General features: G+C 39.3%; 1 protein-coding gene across 1 annotated transcript in view; it reads right to left on the bottom strand.

Moving 5' to 3' along the window:
- zgc:153039 (uncharacterized protein LOC767698 homolog) overlaps positions 1 to 12878 on the bottom strand; it is a 62006-nt gene that overhangs the window by 24113 nt on the left and 25015 nt on the right. Inside the window, exons 7-8 of the mRNA XM_035680545.1 lie at positions 12398 to 12555; positions 6607 to 6689 (exon numbers count right to left, since the gene is read on the bottom strand). Coding sequence (XP_035536438.1) covers positions 6607 to 6689; positions 12398 to 12555 — 241 coding nt within the window. The remainder of the gene's footprint in view (positions 1 to 6606; positions 6690 to 12397; positions 12556 to 12878) is intronic.

Genomic DNA, 12878 nt, shown 5'->3' with positions numbered 1-12878 from the left:
TTAAAAATTCTTGGAAACATCTGCTCTTTCTCCCTCCCTGATGTCATAAATCATGCTTGTGCATACATGTGTCAAACAAAGAAAACAGAAACCTTCTCTCTTAAGCCGATGAATGTGAAAACAGCCTGCTAGTGTCGAACTCTGCACAGCGAAGCGCAAACATCCAAGTGAAGTTATAATAAGTGAAACAAATTGTGGAGTGGAGCAGGACCTTAAAAGGACTTAGGAATTAGTGCACATTTAGCAGTGAAGTTGCAGGCTGTGGAGTTGTGTAGCAGAAGCTATTGGTCTTCCTACAAATATTTCAGCCGTTCAAATTCTTTTTATTGGTTAGCCGACCGTGGTAAAAAAAACTGCCTACAGTTCCTACATTCAGGTGATTAAAACACTAATGAAAACATTTCCATGGATTTTTTTATTACATTTCTGCAGTAGATTTTTTCTAAATGTTACACACGGCTTCTGACTCTGGCAATTTCTAGTGGTAGTATCAAATTAGAAACTGTGGCAGACAGCTGTTACCCTGCTGTATCCAGCCCCTGACTAAATGATGTTTGTTGATATTTTACTGAATCCAAATCAAATATTGAATGCACTTATCAAATCGGAATCCTTTCAATGCTGGAGATCCAGAATTACATTTATGAGCCCCAAAAAGTATAGCTTTGAGTGGTCAGAAGACTAGAAAGGCGCTATAAAAGTACAGATCCATTTACCATCCATTTAACTGGGAAATTCCCGATGTAACCCAATCAGAGTTTAACAGAGTATGGTATTTTGTAACCTAAATGGAACCCGTTATCAGATCCCAAACAGCCAGGATTGTTCCCTTTTGTTAAAACTTACACCATCAAAATAATTAGAAAAATGTTCTAATTAGAAATAAAAATTCTACACACAGGGGCTTTAAGTAAGCTATTATTAAGGCCAGATGTTCCCCAAATTGTTCAGGTCAACTGAGTATTAGTCCATTTTGGTCCCAAGAAAACCTTATGAAGATTTTCTGCTGTTAGATATGATTATCTGTCTGCACTGAAGCTGGGAGGTGAGAGCAAGGATAGATTTGACCAACATCTAGGGAGCAAGACACTGTTAAAATGAAATTGTTCTAAATTTCCTGGGGACCAGTGTAGGACCACAGGTGGTCCCCAGGCTCCACTTTGGCAGCCACTGATTGAGGCTAATGTTTAGTGTTAATTAAGATGGTATCTAGGCTGCTGTTCAAGCTGCATGCAGTCAGCTATGTTAGCTGCAGCTGCTATGTGACAAAACAGCCGAGCAGAGTTACGTATAGAATTCTCAGTGGCTGATTTGGAGGGAGAGTAGTACATCCAATAATACTGACAGTGCATGAATGTATGAGATTCACCCTCCCACTCTGACTGAGGAGTGGTAGGTGCCTTCTAATACAGGAGGGAAATGATGACCCCATTAGAAGTACTGCTCCCTGCCATGTTCTCTGACATCAGAATGTGTGAACAGGGCTGCGTGTGGCTCACTGAGAGTTACCACAGATGTGAAAGTGAAGAATGAAAGCAGCAAAAGCTTCCAGCGTTTCATATACATTACATTCTTTCTATAATAACCACATTTATGGTCGCATTTATTTTGGAGGAAGTAGCAAATATTTGTGTCAACATAGTAGAATTTTGTACTTATAGCCGACTGAAAGCTACATTGTTTGAATTTTTTTGGCCACCTAATAAAGCTGCTTTGCTGAACTATTTATCAGGCGTCAAAGAAAGCATCTATGGGTTGCATCAAGTCCTGAGGGAAATATCTGGCTGTTAAATGCTCAACTATGTTTTCTAGCTATCTGCTAACTGTGTCTACTTGCTGTTTAGTGAGTGTACAGTGGGTTTACCACCACTCCTTCTATTTGAGTTATTTAGAATAATACTTGTAAATATAGTTCAAATCAACATCAGAGCAATAATTACTCCCAAGATTCTCGTGTGTGTTTCTGAAAGCTTTGATATATTTGACTTAAAACTAAATGATATCTAATAAGAATAATCTGAAAAGTAAACAAACTGAAGTCCATTATTCAACACCCTAATTGAATGCTATATCGGTATGTGCACATTGTTTTTATCCACACATAGTCAGCTCTGCCCATCACAGAACTGTGGCTTAACTACTGTGTAAATTATACTCGTACCAACAATCGCATTTTGAATTGTGCAATGGCACACTTTCAAGTTATAACAATGGAAATCATCCCCATCACCACCTTGAACCACACCTTCCTACTTTGATGGAAGAACACAAAGTGTGCATAAACATTACATTTTCAGGCACAGGCCATCATTAGTTCTTCTGTGCTGAATGAAACATTTTCTCTGGATGTTTCATCATCATCATTAAGTGTGCTTTCTTTATCTGTATGCAAGCTGCTGAAACTGATTGCACAGAACAAGGAAGTGACTACTGTACTGTACCTGAACAAGTATAGTTTTTCTGTCCAATTATCGCACGTTTTACGATTGGCTGTTGAGAACCTCCGCTGGAGTTTATTTTCTTGAGCTCAAGGGCATATCATTGGTATTTATGGAGGGGAGAAAGTAGCAAAAAAAAAAGCTGACTGTGATCACTTAACTTTGTGACTATGAAGCAGAAGTAAACTGAAGGGGAGAGAGAGGAGAGAAGGTAATGATGGGGAATTGTGATTAATGATGTCACATTATTGACAGGCAGTCAGAAAGACGGAGAAAATGATGAACTGAGGGAGCAATGAGGACGGAGAAGGGGAGAGTGAAAGAAGAAAAGTGGAAAAGATGAGATGGGAAAGAAGAGAGGGGAGAGAAAGAAGGACAAGTGAAAAAGAGAAGATGGGTAAGAGAGCATCTCTGACCTCTGGCAGTCAAAGTCAGTGGGTGTCTCTCCAGCGCTCCCCTGGGAGCCGGCTCTACCAGAGCATTAATTAGCCATTAACTCAGACACAGGCCAGCATGGACAACTGCTGTCATAGCGCACAAAGCGTGTGTGTGTGTGTGCGTGTGTGTGAGCAAGCACACACGCACACTAAATCTCTCCTGGGTATGTGTTTGTGTGGCCATTTAAAGGACTGTTTTTACTGGAAAGCAGTGTACATAAATTCCACTGAAATAAGTGGGCTCACACAGACACTTTTATTAAATAAGAAGAATTGAGTGGAAGCGGCTGAGTAATGCTTTGGACTACAAAGCCAATGCTTTTCCCGAAATGTCTCCAGGTAACAACTGGACAGTGCTTGTGTGTGCTTGGGTTCGGCTAATGAAGCGATTAGTTACAGTAAATAAATACTTTCTGAAGTAGATTTATCGAGAAATAATCAAGAAAATGTATACTATTTTGCCCTCAGCCAGTATGATCAATAAACAGATTTTGGGTGATTATTGTAGCTGCTTTTACTTTTTTTTTTTACTTACTTTTACATAAAAGTTATGGTTGTTTAAAGGACTTATACTGCGGTGTACCAGTGACAGTGAATATTCAGCCTAAACCCTAAAATCCAACAGACAATGCTTGTGATTCCACAAGCGCTTCAGTGTGTCCCAGAAGCGTCTCTCCGGTCTACTCTACAGAGAATACACAACTGGTTTGTTTTGATGGAAGCCGCGACCCAACCACATTGAGCAGCACAGAGCAGATCACATTGTCAGGAAGTCAGATACAGAAATCGCATTAAGAGTCCGAATTTTAAAAATAAAATACCCCGTATGGACTGCGGATGAAGTGTCAAGCCACATCTGTGTGGCATAAGGCCAGAAGTCAATCATTCAGAGGCAGGTCAGAAGAATTTGACACGACAAACAATGATAAGCTAATTGTGGAAGTAGAGAAACACAATGTTTTGTATCCTCTTAAGGACAAAATACACAAGTCAACAATGCCAGGCAGGCAAGGCTCTCTAAAGACACTCCGCTTCTGAAACGCTCTAGGTGGCAACTGAAGACACATGGATAATGGAGCCAAAAAAGTCATAAAGCTGTGCCCCGTAGAATTTTGGGGTAAGGAATGCCCCAAAATTGGGCATCCAGTAACTTCTTCATAACATTATAGCTAGAACTAGAGTGGTGAGACTTGGTCGAAGCAATATATAGCTTGGAGGCAAGCAGCACCTGAGAGGACAAGTTGTAAGTTATGGTGAAGACCCACTAGAAGTGAACAAATTGTGCATCAATGCCTTCACCACTTCTTGTTGTTGCTGTGGGCATATTAACGTATGCAAGTTAGCGAGTGAGCTAGCCAAAATGAGTTTTTTTCCACTGGGTGGCTGGACTGAATCCTGTAGAGTAAGGAGCTCAACTGACTTGAAAGAAGTCAGTTGAGCTGGTTAACGCTTCTGATAAAGACCTCCCTGTGGAGGTGTTCTGATCATGTCCAACTTGGAGGAGATCATGAAGTGGATTTGAAAATATCTGAAAATATTGACGGCATTCGCATTAACTGTTGCAATCAAGACTGTGAATTGGGATTGAATGAGGCATTGAATAAAACTGACTGGCATTATGTGCCATTTCAGTATCACATTCGTTTGTGCCAGGCTGCATCTTACTTTTACCCTCACCTCCAGCCCTATCCTACTCAATCTTCTCTCAACTTTTTCTGTTTTTCTTCTCCCCTTATTTTCCCTTTACTTAAAAGTCCCATAAAAGAAAGCCTTGGCTCGTGCCGCCCCGCTCCTCCTCCTTCTTCCTTTCCAACCCTGCAGTGTGTGAGTGTTCACGGCGAGATTACAATCAGACTTTTGTCATCAGTAAATCATTCAAATGGTGGAGGAAGAGGCAGAGAGAAAGAGGACGGGAGAGTCAATGATCTCTGATGGCAGTGGCGGCACAGCTAACGATTTCCATCTAATTGCTCCTCCTCCACTCCAGGAGAGTGGCAAGGGATGAAGAGAAGAGAACGAGCAAGGGACACAGAGAGAGAGAAAGAGCGAGAGAGAGCACAAATAATGACAAGCCATTCAGCCCTTAACACTCACCTCTGATAATGATGGGATAGTCAGGCCTATTTGCTCTTAAGATCCTCCTCCTCCTCTTTGTCTCTCTATCCTCACCCTCCTCCCCTCTGCCAATATTTTCTCCTCAGTCTAAATTGACTTCTTTCCCCCACTTAGAAGACACAATAGAAAGGAAAAAAAACACCACAGGCAGATTTTTGGTCTTCTTCGGTCGAAATTTTAAAAAAAAGTGTCAGTTCCTTCAGCTGTTGTAATACTACTGTATTCCTGGCCTCTGTCTGATCAGTCCATGTCTGTTCTTGAACTATTCTTATTCTAATACTATTTATTTTATCCCAGATGGGAGCCACATCAACCATTGAGGATAAGCTGTCTATGTATTCCATAGTGGGGAAAAAATGAGCTACCACTCCCAACTAGATACAGTGCACATTCAACCACAGCACACCTTCTCGCTTGTGACAAACATACCCTTGTAACACCAAATACCTGTGAATTAAAACTAAAAAGGGACACAAATGCCTCCAATAATCAAGAATAACGATAACCAGGAACTGGGAGAAATTTAGCTTCAAATCTGAACCTTGACAACCAAGTACAAAGGGGATATTCTGTCTTGTTTTTATTAGTTGAGAAGTATCTCTAAAATCAAACCATTTCTGTCTGCTGCTGACCTGCAAAATGTTATTCATGCCTTCATTTCATCCCATGTTATTATTGGAACAACACTACTAACTATATTCAGCAGCACTCAGTGAAAGAGAACACATTACTCCAATTTTAGCGTTCCTTCACTGACTTCCCATTTCACAAGTCAGTTTAAAATTGTATTAATTATTTATTATTTAAGTCCTATAGTACAATGGTGTCTGGAGTAAAAATCCAAAAGGTCATCTGCAAAAAATATAATTTGGAAGAAACATTCTTGGTTTGAAATCAACTGACTCCTCACTCTACAAAATGTAAGCACCACACAGCATCTTTAAGGAATTGTTTTTTGTTTTTTGTAAAGTCACTGATTGAGAGGAGAGAGGCAATTTTAGATGCAGAAAATGAAAAACAGCACCTTTCCCTTTTGTGAGATCTTTCTAGTGGTAAACAACACAATTAAACTGTTACATTAAAATATTCACACACTTCTGGGAAACTTTTTGAAAACTATTAACCCAAGATACTTCTGTGGTCCTGGAGCACTTTTTTGGAATGCAATAATCAACAAAATAAATGACTTCAAGCATTATTTGTTCAAGTATCTGTATTCTTGACCCCTGAAGCCTTATAGTTTGAGGCCCATTGATCGTAAAACAACAAATGGTAGAATACAATTCAAATCTTTTTCCTTTTAATTTAATAGAGCCAGCTTTTGAATGTTGCCCCAATTCAGGGAAGCAGTGTCTGAAATTTGGACAAAAGGTACTCAGGGGAGAAACTGCTGTGTCTGGAGAAGAAATGTGATTTCTTTGTCCCTTTTCTCCTCAGACAACACCTTGGTTACATTTCTTTGCCTTTTCACTTTTCACCACATTAGATCAAAATAAAAGTACTTTTACTTAATATGTCATCCGTCAATACCTGAGCAGATGTGATGCCTTACTTGAAAGAGGCTGAAAGTATCAGTATCATGTTTATTATCATTCATCTCTTCATCTCCCACTAACCTGCACAAGGAACCAGGAGATGAGCACTGAGACCCAGGGGTTACCACTGTGGGACGTCTTCTTTGCCGGAGATAGCACCTTACCTGCAGGGATGAAAAGAGATCATGGTGAAAACAACATACCCTTCAAATTTGAGGGAATTATTAGCATAAAAATGACACTGAATATTCTCTAGCAGCAACTTCCATATAAGAGTATCGGTATTGACCTTTATAACCCACATCAGTGAAAGCCTGGATGCATACATGGACAGAAAGGTTTAATTAAAGAAAGAATGTACGTAATGAATTTACCATCATTCTCCATTACATGTCAGCAGGCAATTCTCCCAAAACTGGAAAATGTTGCACAATTCTGGACACATTGCGAACGTGGACTAACTGAAACTCACTCAAATAGATGTTAATCATTCAATAATTGCACAAGTTCACACTTGTACAGTGTAACTTGAGCCCCTCTATTGACACCTCCTCCTCACTACTATTCCTGACTATCTCTGACACTCTACTGGTCATAAGCTCCATAAAATATTAACATTTGGCATTACTTGGCATGCAACGTTTGCTGCCAGTGGACATTTTCTTAGTGAGTTACAAAAAATAGAATATGAAATAAGAAACAGAACTGATGAAAGCCTACAATGCGGTAAAGGTCTGTAGTTTTTCACATCCCATAAGAGCTCAGTCATACAGGATTTCTAACAATTAATGCCTGCTCTTGCAGATGCACACAACTCCTTCTGCTTGCCACTGTAAACCCCACCCCGCAGGATAAATGAGACATGTATTCCTTCTTGTTTTTTTAAATCTAAAAGAAATGCTAAGTCTGTGTTTAAGCCAAAAATAGCACTGTGTGACAAAAACACAGACCCCTCGTTCATTTCACTGAGACTACAGTGTTGACGTAGCATTGCAGACTGAGAAAAAAAAAAAAAAGCTAAGTAATAAAGAAGTAAGACAAAAAGCTGTTCCAACACAATGTGATGTGGCAACACCCTGCACTGACCAATCAAAGGTTAATGAGTCTTAAGCAGTCTGAGATAAGATAAGTCCTTTTAGCACACACTTTTTTTTGTGTTTCCACAGACAAAGTTTCTGTGCTGAGCTGCAGTGGAGGGCGTTAACACAAGGAGAATTTTTTATACTAAAAAGCCTAACTCTGTAACTCACTTGATTGGATGCACTGACTTCAGATAAACTTTGGAATGCATTTTTGAATGAAATAAGAACTGTGGATTTTGATTATTCTATGTTTTAATGGTGCACATTTTAGTAAATGACTTTGTAAACTGAAAGGGGCAAGGCTGTGTTCAGATAGACAAGTGTGCTGTGTGAAAAAACGCAGCCCTCTTATTCATTAGAATGGGACCACTGTGCTGGCTCCTGCAAAATAATGTGGGGTCTGACAACAAAAGAGTTTCAAGTCTTTGCACTCAAGTCTCAAGTCAAGACAGGTAAGTCCTAAACTTTGAGTTTTGAGCCCTAAACAAGTTACAATTCACAGTCCACTAAATGTAATGCCACAACAAAATGAACAGAATGAAGTTATCTTTGGTATCATTTTTGCCAACTGGCGCTCAGTAACGTAATGTTAGCTCTTCATGGTTCTCTCCTGCAACTGGATTGGATGCTGTCAGATCGATTCAAACAATGTGGATGTGGGGAACTAAGTGTGGACTGGTAATGAATACTGTTATTAGTGTTTTAGGAATTAAAGAGAAATTAATTGATATTGATAAATAACATTTTAATCTTAGGGCTTGGGGGAAGGTATCAAGTATTTTCCAGTCAAAAGGCTCAAGTCCAAGTGAAGACACAAGTCACTGGTGTTACATTCCAAGTTGATTTGCCAGTCTTTTGTCATGTTATCAAGTCTGGTATGAACTCATCAATTAAGAGATTAATTAAGAGTCATGTGACTCAAGTCCACACCTCTGTTAAAAACCAATGTGCAGTGTTTTAAAATCTGACAAGTCATCAAACTCATGGATCTATAACTTCAACTGGCCTCCCTGGATCATATTTCATCAGATCACCAGTACCTGAAACAACACATTATATTGTGTATTTGTTCAGTCCTGCTAATACAACTAAACTGCAGTAAAATAAGTTAAAAATAACCCTCAATAAATGCCTGGGCCTGCTTAAAGTTAAAGAAAAATTACAACAGCTTCATCTTATGGCCAGAGAAACTAAAAGCAGATTAAAACACATAGATTGTGCTCCTTTTTCTCTTATATTTCATGTTGTTTCCTATAGCAACAGATATAAATCAGATTATAGAAAATCAGACCTGAGAGCAGCAGCGATAATGTTACAGTTTACAGATCAGATCAAATTTGGACTGAGGACGTCAATTTCTAATGTTACTGACATTTAAACCAAATTCATGTAATTAACTACACGTCTAGTCAAGAAAAGAGAGATCACGAGAGAGGGAAAGCGAGTGGGCGGGCGAGACAGCGAGGCTGACAAACTAAGCTGACACTTAACTTTATTTCATACCTTATATGGCTGTATGGTTTACTGGAAGACAATTCATTTACATACAGCCTCTCATTTAGTTTTTTCATACACAACATTTCATCTTATGGCGATGATGACTGTGTTGAAAGGATTAGCAGCTCTGTACAGCCACACATCCAGACTGAAACACAGGCCCAACAACAGAGATGTGAGAAGATATGGGCAGGGCGGGGGGAGGGGCAACTCAAAATGGGGGAGACTGGAGGCGGGGAGGAGGGAGGTGCAGGCTGGTGGAGAGGGAATCCGAGTTTAAGACTAAATTTCACAGCTGATAAAGGACTGGAATTAAATCAGCGAGACTTTAAAGTCAAATCAATGCAGCTGAGAGGAGAAGACTGAGTGATGGAGAGGATGGAGAGAGACAGGACAGAGGTGAAGGAGTTAGAGATTAGCGAGTTATAGAGAAGAAAGAAATGGAAGATGTGTGGGATGGCAGGACAAACTCTGCATGCGTGTGTGTTGGAGAATTGACGCATCCATCACTCCGTTTGCATAGGACAGTGGCAAGGTTAAGCTGTGAGCGGCACGCATGAATGACAACGACGAGACCAACACACACACAAACGTGTGTATGCAGTGTGGTCATACGAACCACTTCATCCCCCTTACAAGAACATTACACATTTACGGTTCCACAGTCGTTGACTCTTAATTAAACAGATTAATCTAAGTTAACCCTTTGTCTGTTGGTGAACAGACAGCTGAACATGAGTCATCTGCTTCTGATCACTCCACGGAGGAACTCGCACTAATACAGTCATTTACCTCCCGTGACACACGCGCACACGGCTACACGAGTGGACAAAAACAGGCCAAATCAATTTGCAATAGACTTAAGAAAGGAGCAGAGCACGGGATAAGGAAGTTGCTCACAGTCATTAATAATGAGAAAGCAGCAGCAGGCAGCGTGGATTCACACAGCGAGGCAGGGAGGGATGGAAATCACACGAATGCTGCGTTCGCTTGAGATGGGAAAGACTGTGGAAATAACTGCATGGTTAACATGACAAGTTTTGCTTTAAAACTTTCAAGAAGCATTAATTATGCTGCTTGTTGTTTTATTGATTTCTTTAAATAAAGCAGACAATCTATATATCCTTAAGGGTTCAGGATTCTTGAAATTAATCCAACATCTCATAAAACTACTGAAGCCGAGAACAGCCATGCTTACAATTATTTTTTTATCTTGTTATCTCAGGAAAACAAAAGACTGATTTCTCCAGATATTGAGATAATCTATCCCAAGAAAACAACTTTTGTTTTCTCAAGATCACGGGATAATTATGGAGAACTTGAAAATGAGTGTCTGGTTCATTTTATGAACTGACTGTAGGGGAGGATTCATAGCTGAACTGAACAGAATTGTTACCAGACTGTACATCTGAGAGCTCATTAAGCTATTAATTTCTTGGCAATGTGATGCAAGACTGACAAAATACAGGAGGAGAAGAATGAGATTTAATAAATTTCTTTGTAGTCTAAATGTAATGCATTACACAAATAGTGACAAGGTCCCACACCTTCAGACAGTCTCTGTCTGGAAGTAGTGAAGAATGGAAAAAAGTAATCGAAAAAATAATGACAAAAGGCAGCTTGAGAGAGAAGTCTGGCCAGGGACCATTGTTCTCACTCCCTGTCTCTCTCTCCACCCTTATTTCCTGTCACCTCTGTAGTTGGCTATCCAATAAAAGGCATAAAATAACAAAAAGAAATCATGACATTAAAAACCAAAAACCAAAAATGTGTTTGTTTTATTTGAAGTAGATATATTATTATGACAATCCCTATTTAGCCTTGTTGTTATCTAAACTTGTTGGTGAGATTCAGAAGTCAGAGATATCGGAGTCAATCATGAAGCTTTTAGTTCCTCAGTAGAACGTACTATATAACTAATTTTAACGAAAGTGTGTTCTATGACGCATCTGTGTCATAACAAAAATAAAATGAAACACTCCGCTTCTGCAAAAAAGGGAATCAAAAGGAAACTCTGTGATAGACGCTAATTTGCCTTGAAAGCTTGGAAGCTATAAGTTTTGAGATAAGATTTTTTCCAGTCTGTCTTAAAACAATATTCAAGTGCAGTCAGTCTTTATCTCAATCCACTGGGAAATTTATTTTACTTTCTTTAAGAGAAGGATTTAAAACTCAAGGTTTGGTTGTTTACTTGCATTTACTGAAACTAGAATGGGCCTTCCTATTTAAAGTGTTGTGGAGTACTTTCATTTTCCAAGAATAATACATTTTTGCATCTGAACCACTGGCTGAAAAGAAACGTAAGTATTAAGGGGCTAAATGTTGGTGACGAGAAATTAACCTCATGTAATATTTAACCTCATAGAATGCTTTAGGAATGCGTTAAAAACCTGGAAATGAATTAGCATTTTTGCACCTCCATTTCCCTCGCCTCGAAGTCTATGGGTTTCTTGGTTAGATTCCTCAAATAAGGTCTGTGGATAACACAAGCTTAAGAGGTTTTCATCTTTTGTTATACAACATAAAATACATCAGTAAATACCCTGCCCATGACTTTTGAAATGTTTACGCGTCTTGGGCTGTTGCTAACAAGTGGCTAAATGAGACTCCAGAGGTTATGGGTGACATTAAATGTCATGATGCTGAACACTTCAGCGATGGTGACGTTGAAGTTGTGTGACCGTGGTGTAGTTTCTTTATAGCCTAAAGTTAGCTTTTACTTCTGCTGATTGAATTTACGCCTCGAACATCATAACAGTGGTGTTCATTTTTGGAATATCATCTTGCAGAACAAAATGTGTAAAATGTTTATGGCCACAGAGCGTATTTTGCAATGATTCAAACTTGTATTAAAAATCCCCCATTGACTTTTTGTCTACTGAGCTTGTTAGTTGATGGTGGGGTCTCAAGTATTTGGCCCAAACTGAGATGATGTCATCAGTTTTTGTTTTTAACCTTGAAAAATTTGTAATATTTAAATGGGTTACACAGAGCTTTTAAATCAAGTCTGAAAAAAGATAGTTAAGTTTTTTTCAAACATCAACAAAATGGTTTGGGGTGTCCAAGGAGACCATCCGATGTCTTCATGAGAAAAACCCCCCATTAATTTGAACGTTTTTATTGATGTAATAAAAAAAAATAGAAAAATAGGCCTATTTCACTTTGTTCACTGAAATTCCATCAGTGTTGTTCGTCTCTACCCAAAAGCCTATCTTTCTCTCTCCCCCCAACAAGAACTCTAACTGCAGTTTCAGAAGAAATGCCTCCCCAGAAGGAAATGTTGTGCGACCTACCAAACAAGTCGTCCCTTGCCAGGGCGTAGAGGATGCGTGAGGCTCCGATGAGGTTGCTCATGGCAGCGGATAGAGTGGAGGAATAAACCCCGATGGTGACAAAGGGGTGCCAGATGTTGATGTCTCTTAGGAAACTGTAATCCCTCTGAAGCAGGACACTGTAAAGGTTTGGAGAATACAATTCAAGAGATTATTATATTATAACAACCATGCGTGGAAGTCCGGGCTTTTGTACAAACCAAGCACCAAGAAAATCATTACATTTTTCAGTAGAAGTATAAGCATCTTTAGTTTCATTTGATAGTTTTAAGTAGAAAGCCACAAATATGGGGAAAAAATGAGATAAGATGTGAAAAAGCCACAACTGAGCAACAAAGAAACATACAATGAACTAATACTAATATATGCATAAAAGAAACCTGACCAATGGATAGCCTATGATAGGCGTTTCATCCCCGGTTCTCTTGACCAGACATTTAAA

Source organism: Morone saxatilis, unplaced genomic scaffold (genome assembly GCF_004916995.1).
Source record: "Morone saxatilis isolate NCDOM2014 unplaced genomic scaffold, NCSU_SB_2.0 Contig8, whole genome shotgun sequence".
NCBI lineage: Eukaryota > Metazoa > Chordata > Actinopteri > Moronidae > Morone > Morone saxatilis.
The sequence above is the reverse complement of the archived record's forward strand: the minus strand, read 5'-3'. Positions and strand labels throughout refer to the sequence as shown.